At 39.8% G+C, this 23,192-nt stretch overlaps 3 protein-coding genes across 3 annotated transcripts in view; all 3 read right to left on the bottom strand.

Annotated features, from left to right (window-relative positions):
• Positions 1-560: 560 nt before the first annotated feature.
• Positions 561-5,169, bottom strand: LOC117948014 (dual specificity protein phosphatase 7-like). The gene is made up of 3 exons (XM_034877441.1): positions 4,448-5,169; positions 3,401-3,829; positions 561-2,477 (listed from the first exon to the last, which is right to left on the bottom strand). The coding sequence occupies exons 1-3, from the start codon at positions 4,809-4,811 to the stop codon at positions 2,167-2,169; spliced, it is 1,104 nt and encodes a 367-aa protein (XP_034733332.1). The 5' UTR covers positions 4,812-5,169; the 3' UTR covers positions 561-2,166.
• A 3,555-nt stretch (positions 5,170-8,724) lies between these two features.
• On the bottom strand, positions 8,725-14,219 carry LOC117948222 (5-aminolevulinate synthase, nonspecific, mitochondrial-like). Its single transcript, XM_034877770.1, has 11 exons — positions 14,112-14,219; positions 12,688-12,890; positions 12,362-12,538; positions 12,084-12,215; positions 11,771-11,987; positions 11,449-11,633; positions 10,778-10,957; positions 10,333-10,497; positions 9,967-10,235; positions 9,653-9,815; positions 8,725-9,295 (listed from the first exon to the last, which is right to left on the bottom strand). Exons 2-11 carry the CDS (start codon positions 12,872-12,874, stop codon positions 9,135-9,137), a joined length of 1,836 nt encoding a protein of 611 aa, XP_034733661.1. The 5' UTR covers positions 12,875-12,890; positions 14,112-14,219; the 3' UTR covers positions 8,725-9,134.
• A 2,866-nt stretch (positions 14,220-17,085) lies between these two features.
• Positions 17,086-23,192, bottom strand: part of spo11 (SPO11 initiator of meiotic double stranded breaks) — an 8,387-nt gene continuing 2,280 nt past the window's right edge. The window contains exons 3-13 of the mRNA XM_034877742.1: positions 22,947-23,035; positions 22,500-22,566; positions 22,289-22,397; positions 21,914-22,000; positions 21,575-21,611; positions 21,301-21,410; positions 20,190-20,289; positions 19,764-19,801; positions 19,285-19,361; positions 17,705-17,816; positions 17,086-17,227 (exon numbers count right to left, since the gene is read on the bottom strand). Of these exons, the coding sequence (XP_034733633.1) occupies positions 17,108-17,227; positions 17,705-17,816; positions 19,285-19,361; positions 19,764-19,801; positions 20,190-20,289; positions 21,301-21,410; positions 21,575-21,611; positions 21,914-22,000; positions 22,289-22,397; positions 22,500-22,566; positions 22,947-23,035 (946 nt within the window). The 3' untranslated portion in view covers positions 17,086-17,107. The remainder of the gene's footprint in view (positions 17,228-17,704; positions 17,817-19,284; positions 19,362-19,763; positions 19,802-20,189; positions 20,290-21,300; positions 21,411-21,574; positions 21,612-21,913; positions 22,001-22,288; positions 22,398-22,499; positions 22,567-22,946; positions 23,036-23,192) is intronic.

Genomic DNA, 23,192 nt, shown 5'->3' with positions numbered 1-23,192 from the left:
ACACATGATGGGAATATCTCTCTCTAAATGGCCGTCTCTCATTTCCTCTTTTTCCTCAGCATGCATTAATGGCTTTACAAGATATTGCACTTATGCTTATACATGTTTAAATAATACTAAAGAACAAAGCATGTGTTTAACTAAGGCTAATGAGATTTAAATGCAGATTGCACAACACTGTTATTAAATTTGATCATTCCCCAAGTTGCAGAGGAGAGCTGTCGGAAGTATCTGTGTGGTCGAGTACATGCTGTGTCATCTTCCTCTTCCTTTAAGCGGTTTGAGTAAATGGTAGTAACTGTGTCTGCACTGTGTTATTGACAAGTCTAGCCCTTTGTGTCAGAAAGAGTGAGGGAGACAGGAAGCCAGGCATCAGAGTGGACAGAAAACATCTGACAACATCTGGAGCCTTGGGGGTGGACAGACCAGAGCAACCGCTTTCTGATCTCTGAGGTCAGAAAGGTCCTGACTCAACCACATAAGCCTTTTTGTTTTGTTTTATGAAAGTGTGCTATCGACTTTCATTAAAAAAAACACTTAATAAAGACAAACTGAAGGTATTCAAGTAAAAATATACAATATATTTGCTGTATGAACTTCTACAGAATGTCTCGGACATTGAGCTTTACATATACTATACATAAGGGTCAACATAGGGTCACTTTCACATCCTTCATGATTTTACAAAAATGTCCCCCATTACGACCACATTTTGTGTACATCTTTACAAACATACCAATCGAAACAGCCCTTCGATGCACTTTAAGAGGCCATGACGAGATACAGATGACTTGTATAAAAATCCCTGAAAATGTCTCTCTGAGGTAAGAACACATTTGTCAAATTCCTTTCCTTTACGTCCCTGTCATACATCAAACTCACTCATTTGTTCTGAGACGAGACTGGCAATAGAGAACAGCTAATTATACATCACTGTGCCACCGAAGGAGTAGCTGCAGACTGAAGACTGTTGGAGGAAAATATAATGTGAACATCCATTCTTTTATACACCGATTACTTACAAATTTGTTCCTTTCCATTGTGGCAAAAGCCAGTCCTATACAGTATACCTCAACCTGTTAACTGACAAATAGTTCAATTCCATGTTAAGTTACAGTCAAGGCCTCAACAACAACAGGAAATATAACCTAAAGGTTACAAAACAAGGTCCTTGGTAGAACATAATCACATGCAAATAATGCAGTTATAAGCAATAAAATGTACAGGAGTGTTTCTGGAGAATAATATTTTCACTTTGATATTTTCACAAAAAGTTGCCAGTCAATCTTGTATTTGAAGCAACACCAACGCACTTTTCCTCTTCAGTCCCCCTACTGGTTGGACGCAGAATTGTCTCATTGGAACTACAGGACCGCTATCCGATCTGGCAAACTTGCATAGTACGGTTATAGCTGGTAGAGAGCCGCAAAGAGAATGCATAAGTGCCGTTCACCATGTTACGAGTTGATGAACCACTGAAATGATTTTGGAAACATTATTTTAAGGTACAAAAGAATGTTTGGTGTTGCTTTAAAGAATAACTGTTTAACATCATGGTGCTAACCAGACATTAGTGAAGGTAATCCGAGTGATAGCACACGAAAATCTGCTTTCTGTGGTAAGCAAGTGAGCTGCAGACAGTCATCAGAAGAAAAACTGGACAATAATTTAAGGCCGGATCACTGTAGTAGCTTTTTGCCCTTAGTAAGAGTACCATCAAAAACATCTTGGATTGGAGCCCAGAAAACATTCTGATTGGCCAGACTTTTTTTTAGACCACCAAGGTAATGATCACAATGTATACAGAGAAATACATTACAGCTGTTTTACAACTGGTGAATAACAACTAACAGTCAAACAACAATTCTAGATTTAATAGAAAAGTTATGAAATATCCTGCTATTGTGGTCGTACATGACCATTGATTAATGCCAGGTATGGTGGATAACAAAAGTCATCCTTGGGTTAGAAATTAAGGCAGGCAGGCTATAATGGATCACGTTTTCTACAATACGGACTCTGTTCCTTTAACAAATCAATGCAGTTCCTTTTGGTGCAGAAATACTGTAACGGACTTACTGCTTGTGTCAGTTAGTTTGGCATTTGACAGGCTCAGAAAACCCTCAGGGACACCAGGAAATGACACAAAGGCTATCCAATCGATCCTCATGTGGACTCCAGTGTGTCCAGCTGGAAGACATTGTGATTGGTAGGTGTGGTGAAGAAGAGCTGCTCCTCGCTGGTGGAACGGTTATCACAGGGACTGTGCAGCCCCAGCGTCCTCTCAAAGTCCAGAAGCTGACCCATGAAGTTGAAGTTCGGGGAAATGTTGGACTTCTTCCTCTTGACAAAGTCATAAGCGTCGTTGAGAGAGAGGTTGAGTCTCTGCATCAGGTAGGCCACGGTGACTGTGACTGAGCGACTGATGCCAGCAAGGCAGTGGACCAGGATGCCACACTGCTTAGACCGAGCCTCATCTGTAAGAGGAAGGGAAAGCTATGGTCAGCAGAAAGTTGTTGCTCTAAATATTATTTTCATTGATTCATATATTCCTGTAATACAATGTTTAATGTCATCAATGTGATCCTGGCTCCTAGTTGAAAAAAGTGACCCTATTGATAGCACAATAAGAGTAATATAAGCTTATGGTGTGACTAAGCAACTAAATTTGATTTGAGAAACTATTTGATCTAAACAACGGGGTACCTAGTATACCGTTACTTTAAACAATCACTTTACTTGTGAACCTACATTCACACAACCCCAAAGAGTGGAAACAACATTTCCTTCCTCATTCTACCTCTAAACCCTTTGGAAACTAGTTCATGATACACAGCCTTGCAACCACCAAACAAACAAGTTAAAAAGCTGTGGTTTTAGGTGCAGTTGTGGCAAAAGACAACAAATCAAAAGTGAAATTAAAATATAATGTTGTGGTGCCAGCAACAACAGGAAAGTACATATTTAGTTTCAAGATTATTGTGCTGTTGCTTTGTCTCAAAGAAATTCAGTGATATTGTGAGATGTGTTATGACACCCTATACAAGTGGTTAGGGAGGGAACGTTTATTGTGTGTGGCAGTGTAATCCAGTTTGCTTCTAAAAATAATACAAAACTCACACCTGCCCCACAACCCATTCACAAACCAGTTTACAAAATAATTATTAAATGATCAAAAAGTAGTAATTACTACATTGTAATTAAACATAATTAGCAAACAATGACTTAATTAATACTAAGGTAGCATATAGCAAAATGTGCCCAGCCCACATGTGCTTAACATACAGTAGATGACACTCCATGTAACAAAACAAACTACTAAACACATAGGCCTACACACTAAAAACAAATACTTTTACTGAAAAATATGTCACACAACACAAGTTATTGACCTACTCACCTATAAATGTTATAGCTTCCGGGAAGAACTGAGACAGGTTCTGACTCCAGTGGTCCGAAATGGGGATCTGTTTGTACCTGAAGTGGCCGTCATGCTCAAACATGTTGGGGAGATTGGGTGTGACGTTCAGGATGTACTTGATGTTGTACTGGCCCAGCACGTCCAGGTTGGTGGAGTCTTTGGCGCAGCCCAGGTAAAGGTAGGGTAGGATCTGGACGGGGAATGCAGGCTGATTGCTGGGGATGGGGCTCTCCTCAGACTCTGTGGCACTGCTCGGCTCTCGATCCGATTCCCCATCGGAACAATCTGAGCTGATCCGGAGATTTCCAAAACCCAGGACAGGCGGCGGAGGAGAGGAACTGGGACATGAGCTGTCTATTAGGGTCTCACAGTGCTCTGGGTACACTGTGTGGAACTTTACAAATCCACCTGGGCAAGAGCAAAAACACAAGTTAACAAAATCACACAAATGGGCCCTTTTGTGAATTGTTTTTGAAAACCATATTTTCAATGGCAAAAAGGCTTTTGTGTATTAAAGCAGAAGTGTTAAGAAGGAGCTCAAGGCCAACCCCCCCAAAAAATAGAACCATTCATGAAACGCATGCCTGTTCGTTCGTGTTATAGCAAAACATGGCGCAGCCATTTTGGAATTTTAATTGAGAATCAGTGACACACATTGACACACAGCACTCAAACTTTTGAACAGCTTACATACTGTAAACACTGGATGAACTGGCGCTGAAGTAACGTAAACGTTACTAACGAAAGAACATCGAGACGAACGTTACTCTCGTTCAAAACTCGGTATTTGAAAAACCTATTCCCTTAAAAAAAACTTCGACTCACAGTTTATATCGATGCTAGCTAGGTTATGCTAATATTGCGCAAAACCATATAAACATTTTGGCCACTGGATTGTGAAAGACGTAAGTTAACGTGTTCAACCGTTAAACTCCATCGCAGACACACGTTAACGTAAACTAACGATGCCTTGCTATATTTTACACTGGTGTAATTTTGCGTTAATTCGACAGCAAAACTCTTTACCTTCCAGGTAAAACGCTTTGCACCCGTCTTCCAATAGTTTTTGAAGAAGTAGACCCAAAACCGAGGCTCCACTGTCCTGGCAGTCCATGGTGCACTCATCGTACAGGACGACCGTGTCCGTTTTACACCGTCTTATGAACTTCTCTTTATCCTCATGGTTGGGGATGATAGTCCGGATAGGTATGTTGCCTTTTTTGAACCTCCTGAGCATCAGCCCCGGTATGGCCAGGTTTATGGCGGTCTCTATGTGGGATGATTCGTAAAGCTCATGTGAACGGCAATCCAGCAAGAGCAGAGAAGTGCCTCCGGACTCTAACTCGAGTTGCAGCCATTCCACGCTTTTACTCGGCGTCACATTAGACATATCGGACTCAATATCATACTACATGCAAGCACAAACACTTACTACATGGTCAACCAAACGGCGATAAACTACATTTCATCCGAAAAAAAGGAGCACTGAATGTAGCTCCGTCAGTGCATGGCGCTTCTGCTTCAGTGAAGAGATTTCCCCCTTTTCCTCTTCTCTATTTCCATCAGTCAGTAAATCTGACCTGCCCCAGGTCCAATGGAGACCTGATTACCCTTTCATTTACGTGAAGTTTAAATGCAAGTGTTATAGCCAAAAATCTCTTCATCAACTTCAACTACTCCACATCCTACCAGGGTCCTCCATGCGCATTCTCGTTTTACCATTCCGATGCATCGAGAGTTTTTTTTTCAAGTTGACAGTAGAGCAACTCAAGAGGGAGGAGTTTCTTATGACTTAAAGTCGTAGCTGAAATATCACAAAGTTTTGAATCACCAGGTCTCAATGAAATCATTTTGCCAGTCACAATTTTGTCAACCACTATCATATTTATAAACTACTGTTTGTGCTATTATAGCAAGTAGATACTGGCTTTTAAGGAGGTTATCACCAACAGTCACTAAATATGATTTCCCATATTTTTTTTCCTGGGGACTTAATTGGTTCTGTTCAATGCTACCAAATGACTTTGTAATGATAGTGTGTAACTAATTACTTATTGATCCTATCACTTTAATATTCTCATAGGGGCTCAAGGTGTGTCTGTAACAATAACATTGCATAATATTTGCATAATTGCAACTTGCGTGATTGCTACTTTTTTTAGGGTGGACATTCTTGGCAAAAGTTTCCTAATATATGCATTATCGTCTCATTATTCCCCTGACCTATGTAGCATTTTTCTGAAGCGCTCTTATGGTAACATTTGAAACTGAAATCCTGTGATAAGCTGAATTATAAACAACACCAGATACTTTATGTTACTATCCAGCATATACCAATACTGGTTTTATTACAACAGCTATGCGTATTACACAGTTCAATGTAGAATTTATTATGAAATCAAACCCTCCATTTAGTACACAACAAAAATTGGGCTGAATCCATTAGTTTTCCTCCAAACTCCACTGTCCTTCACCCACACTGCTGAGTACTTTGAATTGGTGTTGCGTTTCTCTACAGGAGAGTAGCAGAACATTTTACTACTAAGTATGTTGTCATCTTTTATCATAATATTTATGATCGTATTAGACACACCCTTAAAATAGCTGAATGTTATTTACCAGTTGAAGTATGTCAAGGGCGTTTCCTTTAAAATTATTTCCCACACTATATTATATAGTGATCACAATAGGAAAGTCCCAAGCATGTTGCTGTGCATGAATGTCTTTCCCTAAAATGCAACCCTAACATTCCCATGATACGCTACTGATGTGTATAATAATGCAAGCGAATGATGAAAGTGGAGGAACAAAGAGAAGAAAATGGAGAGAGAGAAAGAAAGAGAGAGAGGGAGAGAGAGAGAGATGTGTGCAGTGAGAATCCAGCCTTGCAGCTCATCTGTCTGCACACGTGAGTGGGGGGAGACAGATGTGCAGAGCATCGGGATTAACAGAGAATTAGGAATTGAGCTAAAGCTACACACACTGTCACTCACATACACACACAAATGCTCTCATCCATGGTCTAATAGGACAACAATCGCCGGAATACACCACACCACTATTTAAGCACCTGCCTCCAACAGACAACCATCATAGAAGCGTTTGAAAACTAATACACACACTGCCTGTGGTCGCTCATACCCCCATGATTGCTGTTCCAGTTGAACTCTCCTACAGCAAGTGTAGAGGTGTTAGTCTTCAGACTTTTGACAGTAAGGCAATGAGCCTGCTACAAAATACAGTGATTGATGAAGAATATAATGTATGACAATGAGGTCCAACAATGCAAGGCAAGTATGTTCTGCCAACAACACCTCCCTGGCATTTTGTAGATTTTCTGGATTTACTGTATGAAGCAAGAGCTATTTTAGGTAGAGGGATGACCTTGTTTATCGATCAAATCCAAGAACTAAATGGTGCGGTTGTGTATGACCCTCTGTATAGTGAATATGTCTCAAGATTTGAAATTCAAATCGGCTACATTGACACAGCATGTAACTGGGGTATTGATTCACGTTCTGAGGGGTGATCACCTGACTGCTCCACTCCCACCAACACGTTGGTTACATAATGCGCTCCAAACGTGAGCTCATGGTAAATCACTCAGATAGAAAACTAATTTACAGAGTCCCAGGTTTTGCCTGTCAAGTGCTGCTTCAAGGGCTTTTACGCATACCAGACAGACACATAAACACACCCGTCACATGCAGATGTACGGTGGGAAGCACTCAGAGATGAGACAGATGGGAGGAGAGCTTCCTCTCCATTGATGTTTCTCTGCATGTGGGTGCAGATTTCTTTTATTGAACTAATTTGATGTAAACATAATGATCATAGGCCACAGGGAAGAATACATATAAAGTTAATAAAATGTTATTTCTATCTAAGAAAAAAGCTGCATACAATAACCAGGCTGATACATTAATGGCAGATAAATTCATTTTATTTAAAATGTTCTACAATGTTTGATTTTGTATGTCTGCGACAGCGACACATGTAAGGTAAAAGTGTATTTGCAGCATTGTATTACAAACAATATGATGTCCCGTACTATCAAGATGGGAAACACAATATCCTGTTCTATATTAATACCATCTAGTGGTTCATCCTGAAAGCTGCTGCACCAACTATGAGTCATCTGCAAAGGAAGGAGGAGTCCGGAGTCCCAGCCTCACGGCTCCATTCAAGAGACCCAGTGTGCCTCCATGTGGTGAGAACCACGAATGTCATGAGATGCATTTCATGAATGAATGACCAGATGACCGCAAATCTGCCCTTAAGCTGATTATACATGCACACCACTACTTGATGCATGTCTGCCTTTTTGCTGAATCAGTAGGTTGTCCAATAAATACATATTATAAATAACAAATAGTTATTCTGGCATTAATGAAATATGTTGTTCAACCAAGGTTATGATATACATTGGCTACTTATTACAATCGTTAACTATTTAATTTTGTAACAATAGTAAATTACATGTATCCTACACCACCATAGACTTAAACCACACGCTTTCTCCACCCCATTGTATCTGACCTTTGAGGGATATTTTCTACAAAAGGAGGCAATGCAACACTTCATGACATGTTATTACTGATACAGGAGATAATCCTTCTGCCAGAAGACCTGCATGCATTAAAATAGTTTACATGTATGTGCAGGAAATATTCCTTGGTGTAAATGTAGAAAGATACCACAAATTTGCAACTAATCAATAAGACAGTCCACCTAGTAAAATACGTTTTGGAAAGGCAGCACATTAAACACAAATAAAGAATGCATCACTATCTTTGCTGATGTATGCTATTAGCACGGCATCTATGAAACAGCACTTTACATGAATTACATACATGATTACATGTCATTTAGCTGATTTTTTTTTATCCAAAGCAACCTACAATTGAGATATATACAGTATATAGAGGTTGCATGCCTCTGGTACCCTGGAAATCTAAAGCACAATTTAAATTTTCTCAGCGAGTTACTCTGGCATCGGGTAATGCTGCTCATTAACTATGCCCTTGTAGCCGAGCTGCTCCAATCACATCGGTGTATCTGATATAGGCGGGCCAGAGGCGAGCTAAACAGATGACGAATTGAAATAGCCAACTTTCATTACTCGATGCCAGACTATTGATTAAGTAGATGTATCACAGTGGGAATTGAACCCGGATCTCCCCAACCAAATGCATGTGTCATATCCACTGCACCATCACCTATCTCCCACTGGAGTTACAAAATATTAGTTCAACCTTTAGATGCTCTGGAACCCAGCGCTATACAAAAAGACTCATTCAATGGCTGCACTTTTGTATTTTAATTCAGGGATTCCTTTACATGACGTAAATTATGTGTGGGACAAACATGTGTACAAATATATGTATTAGTAAATGTCTGGCCTTTTGAAGTTATAATCAATACACGTTAAAGTGAAGAAACAAGAGTGAATCAACCCTTTACCCGCACATTTTTTGGGGGGACATTTTATACACATATCTGATGCCCACCACTCAGGACCCAGCGCCAGAGCTTTCTCCATAGCTGTTAATGTTGATGCTAATGTGTGATAAATCAATAATGTATGATTATTTTTGTAAAATACCTTAAAAACTGCTCTATACATAAAATTCTTTTTATTTTCACTATTCAAATAAATAGCTTAAATACTAAAGGAGGTGGGGCTGGCAGGGATTTGGTGTTTTAAGTTATATCAGGCTACTGCTGATATCATGTGACTGAGGCCTGTAAAATAGGACTTCTCTCTCTCATTCATCAACTCGAAGTGAAGGGGCTGCTGGCAGAAGTCACACTCTGCTGAGGAGTGTGGCCTCAGCTCCATACCCACCTCCTTCCACGTCTTCACCAGCCGGTCTGTGGAGACGAAGCAGAGGAGGATAAGGATGATTTTGGATATTAGATATACAACCTTAAAGTGTAAAAAGTTTCAAAATAATCCTAACAGTCCTGGGGTTAAAAATAAAATACCTAATTATTATCTAGTGCAGCTGCTGGGATTCACAGTTGCATTATTCACCAAAACATTTTCCTTTCCAACAGTGCCAGTGAATGCAGGTTCATGTATTTCATCATCTTTGCTAATGAAGAAGTTAATTCCAGAGTACAATAATTACATTTCGTTCTTTTCCTGCTGCGGAATCCAACACAAAATAGGCATACTTTGTATATTTTGATTCATGAGATAGGCATCATAATTTATAGTGGGCATACCAACAAAGTAGAACATCATCTGGGGAGTGTGGTGTGGTGTGGGTGCGATGCGCAGCAGCTCCTCTCCTTTAGCCACAGTGGGGTAGTTGATTGCCTGGACGTAGATATTATAACGAGACATCATGATGTCACAGATCTCAGTGTTCTTCTCTGCGTCTGCCACCTGCCAAACAGATACATCATACTTCAGATTCACATTCTCAAGTGTCTGTAATGTATTTTAGGCTATGAAAGAGACTGTCCTATAAGTGAAAGATTCCCAAGTGAATCCCTGCATCAGCACCAGTTAATTGGATAAATTAATAATTACTTACTCGGACAGGAATAATGTGGCTTGGGCAGTGGACCACCGGAAGGCCTGAGTCCATCAGCATCTGTCGAAGCAGCTTGACGCTCCTCTGATGTTTCCTCCTGAGCACCTGGCCTTCCTCACTTTTCAGAACCTGGATGGACTCCTTTGCCCCTGCCAGCAGCATGGGGGGCAGGGAAGTGGTGAAGATGAAGCCTGCAGCGTAAGAGCGCACTGTGTCCACCAGGGCGCTGGTGCTGGCGATGTAACCACCCACGCAGCCAAATGCCTTGCCTGGACACAAAAGCCATGACACGTCAGAGAGGCACGTATGTAACTGGTAAGGGTGTTACAATGGGGTCCCACTTATTAGTAGAATCCCTCTACATACCAAGGGTTCCAGAGATGATGTCCATCTTGTGCATGACTCTGTCTCGGTCCCCGATCCCTCCTCCCCTGGGCCCATACAAGCCCACAGCATGAACTTCATCCACAAATGTAATGGCACCAAACTTGTGGGCAACATCACACATCTCTTCAAGTGGGCACACAGCTCCTGTAGACAGCAACGTGCTTATTAGACTATTTAAGATTATATTATACATAATACACACTAGTGATCTATTGGTCATTTTGGGAAACACTACTACTAATAACCAATGTTATTTAAAATGTTGTGGTTGTATATGTGTAACAGTAATTTAATAAGTTTGCGCAGACAAGAACACTAAATTATATACATTCTGTTTGTCCTATAACAATTTACTAATCAGTTAGTTTTTTTTTACACGTCCTATTAAATAAGACTGACACTTGCATGGAGGGATTCCACTTACCATCCATTGAATGCACCGTCTCAAAGGCAACAATCTTTGGAGTGGAGGGGTCAGACTTCTCAAGCAGCTGTTGCAGGTGGCTGACGTCATTCTGACGGAAGATAAACTTCTTGACCCCACTGTTTCTTATACCCTGGATCATTGAGGCGTGGTTGCCGGCGTCGGAGTAGATTTCACAACCTAGAGGAGTAAACAAATTCTTCTCCATGAATTTAACCCTCCCGTTGTCCTCAGATCAAATTTGACCCCTTTAAAAAATGTCTATATCTGAAAATTTGGGTTTCTTTTTAACCAAATTACCACAAAAAAATGGATTGGATTCCATACAACGCTCTTTGCAAAACAATTGATCCCTTTCATTCCTGACTAAAATCATCTGTACGTTCCTTAACTATTAGTAAAAATAATTCATAATTTCTGCTTTTTGGGTGTAATCATATATAAAGGAGGGTTATTGACCATGAATAGCAAAAAGTACTGTAAAACTATTGTTAGTGAAAACTAAAAAAAAGTCTGAAAAAGGGACAAAAATTAAATTTCATTTTTGCCCTTGGAGGACAACACAAGGGTTAAGTCTGAATCAAGAAAAAAATGTGATCATTACAATTTTGTATCAAAGCAAAGGCATGGAACTTAAGGTCCATTTTGGAGTATATCTTAATTTAATGTACCTGGTAGCATTTTTGCCAGGGTAAACAATGTGGAGTCATTGGCTACAAAGCAAGAAGTGAACAGCAGGGCAGCATCTTTGTCATGCAGGTCAGCTAGCTCGTGTTCCAGTTCCACGTGGAATTTGCTCGTCCCTGAAATGTTTCGTGTGCCCCCAGCACCAGCACCGTGCTTCCGTAAAGTCTTGCTGGAAGATTAAAAAAAAAGCATTTATTTCCTAAAAACTAGTTTATTCTCATATCTCATCAGGGCTGAATCTCCATCCACATATCTTTTCTGGTTCATCGAGATTATGGGTGACAGCTGATCAGTGAGCCTACTCACATGACTGTCTGGGTGACTTTGGGGTGACGGCTCATGCCGAGGTAGTCATTGCTGCACCACACAGACACGTCTCTCTTTGCATGAATGGACTCTGAGTAGTCGTCTGCCATGGGGAACGAGGAGGCGCGCCGGTTCACTGTCTTAAAAACCCTGTATGTGTGGTCTTTCTTCTTGCTTTCAATCTTCTTTTCAAAAAACTTGTCATACTGGAAGGTGACTACATGTGGAGGAAAAGTTAAAGGAGGGTTTTATAAGCTTCAAATAGAATCTCTTTGAGAATTATTGCTCATTAAAAAGAATTTGTCTTAATCATCCTCAGGCAGATTGGTCTTTAGCAGGTGAGACACTTTGAAAGACATGGGTATAAAACGGGTTTTTGGTGCCCCTGTGGTGGCCTTGTCTGCCTCGATAAGATCCGCAACAGAAAAATCCACATCTTGTTTCCCTGTTTGAGAAAGATGCACAATAATTATGATCTCTAAATCAATGCAAGGCATTCATTTGTGAGTGTGTATGCTTCAGACAAGGACCGCTCACAGTTTACATAACTGACTTACTGTATATACATATACTTACTGTGCAATTTCTTACCTGTAGGCACAGAGTTCAATTCCTGGACGTCCTCTTGCAGCTCCAAGCTGGCCTCTCTTACTACCCTGTTGTTTTTCTGCACCATTTCTGCTGCCAGGAAGGGGCATTTAGAGCCTACAGTCTGGCCAGCAGGTGGTGTGGCATGCCCTGGGGCAAACTTGACTTCATTCTTTTGATCTACAGAAGACAGGAATACATTTCTACCTATTTTCGATTTCTGTCTACAAAATAAAATAAATACATGTCGTTTGCATTTAATTTGCCATAAATTGTATTGATTTAACAGTTCATTGTATAGAGGCATAACAGGATGGCTTAAAACTGACCATCATTTGTTGAGCCTTTGGTTGCAGAAGCTGAAGAGGACTGAGCTCTGGCCAGAGGTCTGGAGGCCAGGTCCATCATCACAGGACACTTCCGGGCATAGCTCGTCAGCGATGACTTCCCAGCCAGCTGCAGGACAACACTGGGCACCACAGTGAGGAAAGGGCACCTGCGGATCACTGCGTCCATATGCGATCCTCTTGTTCTACAGCAGTTTATGAAAAGGAAAAAAGAGTATGTCAAGATAGTTTTACTGTGAGTTTTCAAGGAACACAACATCAATAACATGTAGGTCAGACCTTGGAATGCAACCAATTCATATTAACATTGTCAGATTAAAGAGGATACCATGGGCACTGTGATAAAGAACTTTTTCTAAAACTGAACTGAAATCAAATGAATCCAATTAAAGCTACCACTTTAACGATGTGAAAAAGGTAAACTATTCAGTTAACATTTGTGATTTTACCTTAAAGGTCCCATAAAATACCTACCTTCTCTTACTAGTCTCCTAGTGCCACATAGTCATTTATTATTTCTTTTTTTTACCTGAACACATCCCAGTCCACCTTAACGTAACAGAGGAAAAATGTCTTGCGAAACATGACTGATTTCACACTAATCTATCTAGAGAGACCTTAGAGGATGTTATGCCTACGAGCCTAAGAGACTATTCGTTCCCTCTGCTCTGTCAGTGTCAGCTGTCCTTGACAAGAGGGAGAGGGAAGGCCTCTCAAGGACCTGTCTTCCAACGAGAGCAATCTGGCTGCTGTTCACATGAAACAGGTCCTAGAACTGGAACAGACTGGGCCCCCACCATCCCATTTGTTACAGAACAGGGGCTGGGGCTCATACGATACACACAGTCAAACGTAATGCTATGTATTACAGTTCTTTTTTTATAGTTTTTAATTTGTAAATACAACTAATACAAGTATTTATTGCATTGGAGGAAACTGATTGTTCAGAAATTATTATTGAGATTACCATTAAAAAGATTTGCCATCAAAAAATGTAAGATCAATATAGATTCACCTGTACACAACATTCTTTTACCATGCTTTATTATTCACCTATTAATTATTAATTACAGCATCCACAATCTGACCAATTAAAAAAAAACAGGAATTGAGATGAAAACTATAGAGTGTCCAATTACTTTGGTCATTCTTTTTTAACAATGTCTCTCGAGGCTTTTAGTAAAGCAACAACTTTCACATACAGATTAAGGACAAAAAATGAAAATAGAACTGAACAGGTATTTTTTTTTTTTTTTATCAATCAATTCAGCAAAGAAGTGTCAAGCCATGGTTTAATTGATTGCAGACACAACAACGTAACTATCTTGACCTTCCAGCTGCTGGACATGAGACTGGACCAAACCATCCTGGCTGTATTTCCTCATACAGTTCTTATAATAACTCACCAGGTTTATCCTTTACTACTAAACTGCTGCTTAGTCTTGTGTTCCCCGGCAGTTTTCCAAAAAAACAGTTCTTCTTCTAGTGGTATGTTGCGCAAGCATTAAGCCACGCCCACCAGCCGTCACGTAATACTCCCAAAGATCGCCTATTCTAACCAGGAAGCACTCTACGTCTGGCAAAGTAAACACAAGCTACTCATAAAGATGGGTCTTATGTTAAAACTTCACTGTTTCAATATTACTAGTTACCCACCTCTTTAGCCCTAAAGATAGTTGTATGAATTTTTGAGTTAGTCTATTTTACTTGAACATTTTTTATTTATTTTAATATTACAGGGGCAAATATTTTACTTTTCACTCCAGCGAATTTATTTCACTGCTATTGTTGCTGATATTATGCCTTTGTCTCAACCAATAAAAATAAGCTTAGATCACTTTATAAGATAGAATTCATTACTGTAGTTTAAATAAACTACACATGCATAAAGCAGTTAAAGTGAGCTCAACGTCGACTAACTAAAACATCCAAATACTTTCTACATGCACCGACGGAATAACACTGCCAAGTGCCACCCTGCATACTTCTATACTTCTAAGTACAAGTTTTGAATGCAGTCTTTTTAACTTGAAGTGATAGCATGCAGTTTATAGTTTTACTTAAGTTAAACTAATAATGGGCTTGGTTTTTCTTAACTATAATTACTCTAGGGGTTCTCAACCCACTTCTTTTTAAAAGTTTCATAAAGTTTTTTTTAATTTTTTTAATATTTCATTATACATGTCAATTAGGCTCAGCAACCGTTTTATTAGGGATTGACCAATACTGTTTTTTAAAGGCTGATATTGATTATTAGTAGCTAATGAAACCAACAACACATTTTTGGAACAATATGTAAGCAAAATTATGTAAAATATTTAAATCATAATTAACATTTTGGAATGTTACAAACTCCAACACAAAACTTTGTGTAAATACTTTAGGCAATTATTAAATAAATAAGAAACATTCAACATAACCCACAGTATAAGATAGTCGGATAGGGTTGTTGGGGAAACTGAAGCAGAGGGACAGGCACAGAGCTGTAGTCGACCCAAAGTACTACACTTTTTAATTAATTAACTTTATCAGTTATCAGGCAATTAAAACGCTGACACAGAAAATCAGCAAACTGCCAAAAAACGGCCCGGTAATCAGCCTATGCCTAGTTTTTATGCACATATTTTGGTTAAATTCAGTAAATAAATAAGTAAAGAGGAAGCACACACATGAAATGGCCCTTTTCTCTAAAGATAAGCCTTGAAACCGGCTGCCTAGCCTGACAGTGCATACGCCTCCCGAATGGCTCTACTCGTCATAAGACTACATTTACCTAATTAAAATGTCTGAAATATACAATAATATGAATCAAGCATATAAATTGGCATTTTTGTGATTTTTTAAATGAATTTACCCATTGAAGACATGCTTACTATACTATAGGCATGGTAGCCACTATGGTAACCATGAAGTTTAGTTTAAGGAGTTACTGTGCCTTCCACACGCATGTTGTGATGTATAAATATAGTAATCCATCCAACCTGGTTTAACCTGCTACTTCATTATATAAAATATATCTTCAGCGGCAGGGGATCACTGCTCTGTCTTTCTTTCAGCTTAGGGGTCCTCAGCCTAAAAAACTTTGAAGACGTCTTGCTTACAATATTGCTCAATTCTTCCATTTAAAGAGCACTGTTTCCATCTGCTGGAGAACTGATTACACAAAGAACAGCAACTTCAGTTTATGTGTTGCATACTTATGAATGAACAGCCTCACAGATACTCCAGTTCCAAACCACTAAATCATCCTCATCTGCTCTCTTGCAGTCCTTGCACCAGCACAGTGGTGTTCAGGGGCTGTAAAGCATGCAAGGCAATGCTGAAGCCATTATGGTAGAATAATGAACACCATTAATAGAAACAGTGTGTTTAGTGACTTTGCAAGGTCCAAACCTTTTGGAAATTTAAACAAGGCCCACAAGAACTTAAAGATCAACAATAAGGGTGCTCTGATAAGGATTTTTGGGGCTGATCACTGATTGCTGGAAGCAGATACCGATCACTGGTTCTATTTGAAGCCTTCCAATTATTATGTCATATATTTAACATATACTAATTTGAATAGTCTTAACAACAATGTATATGTATTAAAATTAACAGAAGATAATGTATTGTGAATTGTCAACTGTTTACTTTTGACAGGAAACGTTCAACATTCTACTTCCTGTTAGAAACACACGTTAAACAGCTTAGAGCGAAATAAGCCTTACTTCAAAATAAATTACAAAACAAACTGTCGTTAATTTACACAAACTTAAAAGTGTAATTAACCTTAAAGTGCAGAGCAAAGAAAACAAAATCACATATCTTGGGATGTGAAGATAAAAAGGCATGAGGTGTAAAATATTTTAGGCTCGTCCTCCAGATGTAATGAACTGAAAATAGCAACCATGACATAACAGTCACACATGTTTAGAGAATATATCAGTAATTGTTCAGCTTTTTGTTCTAGCTAAAAATCTAAAAAATGTCCTTTCAATCACTGCAGACATTTTTTCAGTAGTCGTAACAATTTTTCTCATGAGTACTGCGTCATCTGATCGGCCAATCCGATTGGCCGATATTGATCGTCCTTTATGGAGACCACCGATCAAACTATTTAAAGCCTTTATCGGCCGATAACGATCAGTGACCGGTCGATCGGGTCACCATTAATCAACAGCATGCTCTGACTTCTTGTCAATGGGATTACAGGGCTTTAATAAAAGGACACATTTCTGAAATGCAATTACAAAACATAAACACACATAGTAACTAATAAATATGCAAACATTACAAACCAAAATAAAATGTCTATCTGTCTGACAAGGTTAGGCATGACAGTTACATGGATGCTCTTTCTTTAGTTTTGCAACCAGCTTTAGCAGTTCACTTGTTATCCCATCAGGAGGCAGCATTGAGCTCAGATCCAGCCCCCGTACCGCAGCTTATTGGGCAGGTAGATGTTGGTGAGAAAATCAGGGGCAATGGCCGCTAGGGACTGGATTTCGGCCTTGATCTTAGTCTGCTGCATCAGTTCCATCTACAACAAGAGCAAACACGCAGTTGTAAGGAGCATGCAAGACTAAGCTGAGCAAACAAGCATAAATTATCAGGTGTTTATATCCTCAACAGAGGGGCTCTTCTGTATCCTCAGTACCAGCGAGCAAAGAGTCCTCTCACACACATTCCTACGCTGTGTGTCACATGAGCAGAGATGTTGAAACTTACTCACTCATTAATCAAATCTAGTTGCATGTTTTTAGTGTTTTAGTAGGAAAAAAAACATTTATGTGATTTCAGAATTTGGTCAAATTTAACGTTCTCATTTAGAAACGAGAACTACCAAAAGATATCTCACTAGGATAACACTCCAATAATATTATGTGGAGAGAAAGTAAAAAATACTGAATTATATTTTGGTCTTATTACTAGGTTACTTGAAGTGATAGGATTCACACTTAAATTAGCTCACAAATTTCTATGCTACTTCTGTCCTTTACTTTGAAGCCTTTCTCACCTCTTTCTGCCAGTCAGGTTGGCTGGTTAGATATGGCCTTGTAAGGAGGCTGCTAAGCTTGTCTTCATCTCTCTTGGTGAGGGGGATCAGGGCATCCTCGGGAACCCGCAACCTACAAAATAAAATGTTGATTTTACTACACATTAGAGCCCAACTGAAAAGGCAGATCCCGATACAAAAATCCAATATGCTGATACATATACAGTGTATTTTTTAAACCCAGAAGCACGTTACAAACCATCAACAGCTTTCCCTAACATTAGTTATTTGTAGTTATTAATGAGTTCTCCCCGTTTCTACCTGGACCTGGGTACTTCTAAAACTCGCTGATTTGAAGAACCCAATGACCCGTTGTGCTCACGCAAAGTTAAAATTTCAGACAAATACTCTGGGGCCAGAGCATTTACAGCCTTGGGGAACATCAAAATATATTAAAGTTCTGAAAGCCCTGGATCTATTCCATCAAAGCGCCTTAAGAAAAATCTTGAGGATCTACTGGGACACAGAGGTACTAACTCCAGCATTCTGGAGGAAACGAATATCCCCGGCATCACTACCACCATAATGCAGCTCCAACTCTGATGGACAGGCCATGTCATCTGCATGCCCAACATCCATCTCCCTAAGCAGATCCTGTACTGCCAGTTAAAAGAAGGACAGTGAGCCCCTGGTGGGCCAAAGAAACACTTCAAGGACAATATCAAGACCAGCCTGTAAAAGTCTGGAGTCCGGTGACTGGGAGGATCTTGCGTCAAACAGGGACTACTAGAGAAAAGCAGTGCAGGAAGGTGAAGCACACCACAAAACAGAACTCCGCCAGGCCGCAGAGGAAAAGCAGCAACACCGCAAGGACAAACAAAAGAATGGCTCCACCACCACACACCACCTCAATCTTCCAATGCCCACACTCCAGCACAATCTGTGGATCGCAGATTGGCCTTTAGGACCTGAGGATCTGAGGACCTGAGAAGGAAGAGGACCTGAGAAGAAGGAAGTGGCCTCTGGTGGACACACTATGCAAGATCAATGCTCATAACATGGTTGAGAGTCCATTTTTATTTTTTAAATATTCATTTATCAGAATCATTTTTTGTCAGGATAAATGATTTTGATAAATGAATATTAAAAATGTATAATGTAAATTATAAATGCTGATACCGGTAGATCGGGGAATGCCTACTATCAGCCCGGCGATATATCGGTCAGGCTCTACTATACATACAGTATATAACCTAGTTCAGCAGCCAGCTCTGTGGATGGATGTTGTCCCCACAGTAGGTTTCATCCCATTCTCAACAGACTCTCACTAAAGAGTTAATATGTGTATGTTTTGGGGAAACATAGGAGGAAAAACTGTACAGACTACAATTAAATGTATGTAAAAATGCCCTTTGGGCCTAAATTTGTTCAAGAGGACATATACTTAAAACTCAATATGATCTCAGATGCAGTTCCTTAAAAAGGGAAAAAAAAGGGCGACAGCAACAGAAACCAAAACAAACAATCTAAATGTCCCAAGAATATAATCCCAATTAGAGGCAGGAGGAGGAAGTAGGAAGTAGTGAAGGTTGAGTCCAAACCTCTGGAGGTCAGAGGGGAGGAGGCCTAGCCACATAACGCTGGGGACGGTCAGATTGTGGGCCTCAAACGACATGGCCTGTAGGGAAGACACACACACACACACACACACACACACACGCACACACACACACACACACACACACGCACACGCACACGCACACGCACACGCACACGCACACACAATATATTACAAATAAACACACTAATCAGCACTGTACCTACATAATGTTGTTATGCCCAACACATGTTCACAATGAAAGAAGGATTACACGTACATCACAAAGATCAACAAAGACGTTGCCACGCGATCACTCAACATTTTCACTCCATACAATGTCAGTATGAATATTCTTAGATGGAGGATTATGCCTTTTTCACTTAAAGAAGGGGCATAATTACATATTGCTGACAGAAAGACATTGAACAGGCCACAGTGGATAATATACAGTATGGGAATAATTGGCATGGCGGGACTCACCACTGATCCGTACTTGTAGATACACATGATCTCAATTCCTAGGAGGAAATCGGAGGGAGAGACACAGACACGCTGCAATCACCAACATACCAGAGCAATTATCCTCCGAGATGTGTAACGGAGCTTAGAACAAAGTAAAGCATTACATATGTGTCTCGCCATGCAATGGTAAAAGGGTTAGAGGTATGGAGACTGATGGAAATTGAGCTATCCCGCCAGGACGAGAACACGCCAACGGAAACAATAGTCTGACTAGGCACCATGACGACAGGTGCTAACATCTGCTGGCTTAGCAGGACATGCAACCCAACCGCGTGGTGTGTGCGAAGATGAAAAGACAGTCAATTGTTGTTAAACGTGTGGAAATATGCAAAGTATGTGTGAGGATAGGTAAAACTGGTTTGCACTCTGACGGATGGTGAGTACCGTGAGGGTCGGCATCCACCAGTGCGAAGATGGGGATGTGCAGCGTGTCCCAAAGCTTTCTCACCATCAACCTGCTGTTCACATCTGGCACACCTTTACCCTGATCCACAAACACACACCAGTTATGCATACAGAACACTACAGTTTTTTTTTTTGATTGACAGGGAGTAAAAACACCAATACAGAGTAACAAACGTTCTCATCTTTACAGTTTGAACAATTGAAGTGACTTCCCACTACTCAATAGTTTATTTAAAGAAAAGATATTGTATGTATTATACTTATTTTTAACAAGAAGGAACGAAACTCAGCAGTTTGCCTCAGTATAGTATTTTGTCTCTAGTAATTTATGGAATTACTGGAAAAACACTAAAGGTGTATAAAAGTAACAAACAATAGTGTGACTAATCCTGCCTCCCTTCAACATCATGGGGCAAGTTTTCTTCATCACATTGGATGTCTGCCTCGTCTCTAAAATACTAATGAATATGGTGTTTCCATTGCTTTCCGATGAACAAGAAGAACACAGTTTTACTATAAAGATATAGCGCTTTTCACTTATTCTATAGCTGTGTCTATGACCTCAGATATCTTAGCTGGACATATTGGTATCTCTACTCTTTTACCCGTTTCTCAAATGGATAATTGTTTCATTCTCATTTAGTGTTTGTATACAAAAAAAGGCTTTTTGAGCTTTCTTTATATAAATATTGTATATGTTCAGTATAAAACAAGACACTTGCTTAGGCATTCAGCTTAAATTGCAATCAGCAGTGTTTGATAGGCACCAGACTGTAATCTATTCTGTTTTGAACGTGTGGTTAACAGTTGTGACAGCAGTGTGACAGCATTTGAACAAAGTGCTGTAGATCCCGTGTTGTGCACATTGTGGTTAAATTCATGGGATAAGTGTGTAGAGTTTTTAAAACTGTGTTCAAGCAATGAAAAACGAACGAGAGCTGTGTAGCTGCTGTGCAGAATGTAGTTAGATTTTGCACATGTGACTCCAGTTGTGCCCACCGTGGTTTAGAAATTGAAAAAAAACTGTAATACCGCCCTTTTTGAGAAATTGTAATGAATATGATACATAAAATGGAAAAAAGAAACACACAGTAATTATGATGCAAGGAGACAGCTTTGCACAGAAGTGGTCATCCAGTAGTCTCTGAAACGTTGCATCCTTCTCAACTATCATGACAAATTTCGCAGATGACACAATATCTGCGCACGATAAAGAAAAACAGACCTTGCAGCCACACACAGAAAAACATATAAACTACACAGTTCATAACTTACATACTTCTCAGAAGTATCTAAGAGTGACAAAAAGGTGAGGCACGGATGTGCACACACAGTAAAACTCTGAAACAAATCCCAAAGGATACTTCTAATCCCAGCAATGTTCGATGAAACTGCAACAGCCTAAAAAAAATAAAAACAGACAGGAAAGCGGCTTCAACCAGTAAAAGATGTCTAAAAATATTCCTTTCTGTCATAAGCCTCGTAGTACAATTGTTGGTTTGGTCGGAAACACAAGGTACCCTGTGGAGCTGCTGACACAATGTTTTTAGTGAGAAACAAATAGAAAAACACCTTTTTCTTTTTAGGACGAAACTCCACAGGGCACCTTTAAGTCATAGTTGATGCACTGTTTCTCCGTGAAGTTAACATGAAGACTGTTTCAGTTACAGGCGCTGTTAGTTTAGGTTGTTGGTGGAGCTTACAGCAGAGCCGGAGCGACAGTCAATCCTTGTTCCGTCCTCTTCCAGATAACACAGATCACCTGAGATCAATCCCTTGGACGTGGCCATCTGGTGACATAAGAGTTCCACACCCAAGTTAATGCATGCTCACATTAACACGTACATAAATACTTCTGATACTACTTCTCTGTATTCAACTTCAATCCAATTTCTGTTTGATCAGAAGACCCCCCCCCACGCACTAAACTAACAGGTTTCATCTGTGGGACCGGAACTAATAATAACTACGCACATCCAAAAGGAATTTCGCCACGAGGTTTTAATGTCTGAAGTGCGTTCTAACGTGCAATTACGCAACACACCGTCTCTTACCTTAACGTGGACACACACACTTACCACATGCAGTAATCTGCGAGGAGCCTTTAGCATGCAGGAAATATCATCCACTATACTATCAACAGTTTTCTGTGAACCAAACAGCTGTGTATTGTTGTAATAGATGTCTCTGCGGAAACAAAATGTAAATATTTAAATTCAGGAATAACCTAGCCAAACAAAACTGCCTCACAAAAGCTTTAATGATCATTTAAAAACGTGAACAGATAACCTTTTGGTCGCATACGAGTTGCTCTGCACAAGTTTGTAGATCACCAAGAAAATCTTGAGAATTTGCGCTTCAGATAGAGAAACAACCAAAACTAAATCAGTTATTATAAACACTCCTTATCACTACTTATTCACTTATCACACCATTAGAAAAGGACTGAAGTGGGGGAAAAAAAAAATCATTCTGTTCTTAATTAGGATATCCATGTGGTAAACCGATCCCTAAAAGCCTCTTTCAACATATACTGTCTCTGCCAATTTGTCACCTAAAACTAAGTCTGACTTTTACTGCTGTTTGTGCAGTTTTTGCATGTGGTCACAATAAATATAAATGAAAGCCACATGAAGTGCAGTACAACTGTAAAGTTTTTTTGGACTAAGAGGAATGCTGGTTGTCAAGAACAGAAAAGAAAAAAATATAACCACAGAGGTGTGTGTATCTTCTCACCAAATTTACGAACAGACGACGGACTGTCGCTCCTAATGCTGGTGACAGAACTTCCTGAATTCATTTGAAGCCCGATGGCACTGTCAAAACTTAGGTGGGAAGTAATGAATTAAAAAACAGAGAAGAGAAGAGGCAAGTGAAGATGAAGAAATTAAGCAATCTACACAGATTGTGTATGCTACATTTACTTTTTTAGCTTTGAAAATCAGCTCCACCACCTGTTAGCCATCCAAAATTCCCCAGACC

Source organism: Etheostoma cragini, chromosome 7 (assembly GCF_013103735.1).
Source record: "Etheostoma cragini isolate CJK2018 chromosome 7, CSU_Ecrag_1.0, whole genome shotgun sequence".
Taxonomy (NCBI): Eukaryota; Metazoa; Chordata; class Actinopteri; order Perciformes; family Percidae; genus Etheostoma; species Etheostoma cragini.
The sequence above is the reverse complement of the archived record's forward strand: the minus strand, read 5'-3'. Positions and strand labels throughout refer to the sequence as shown.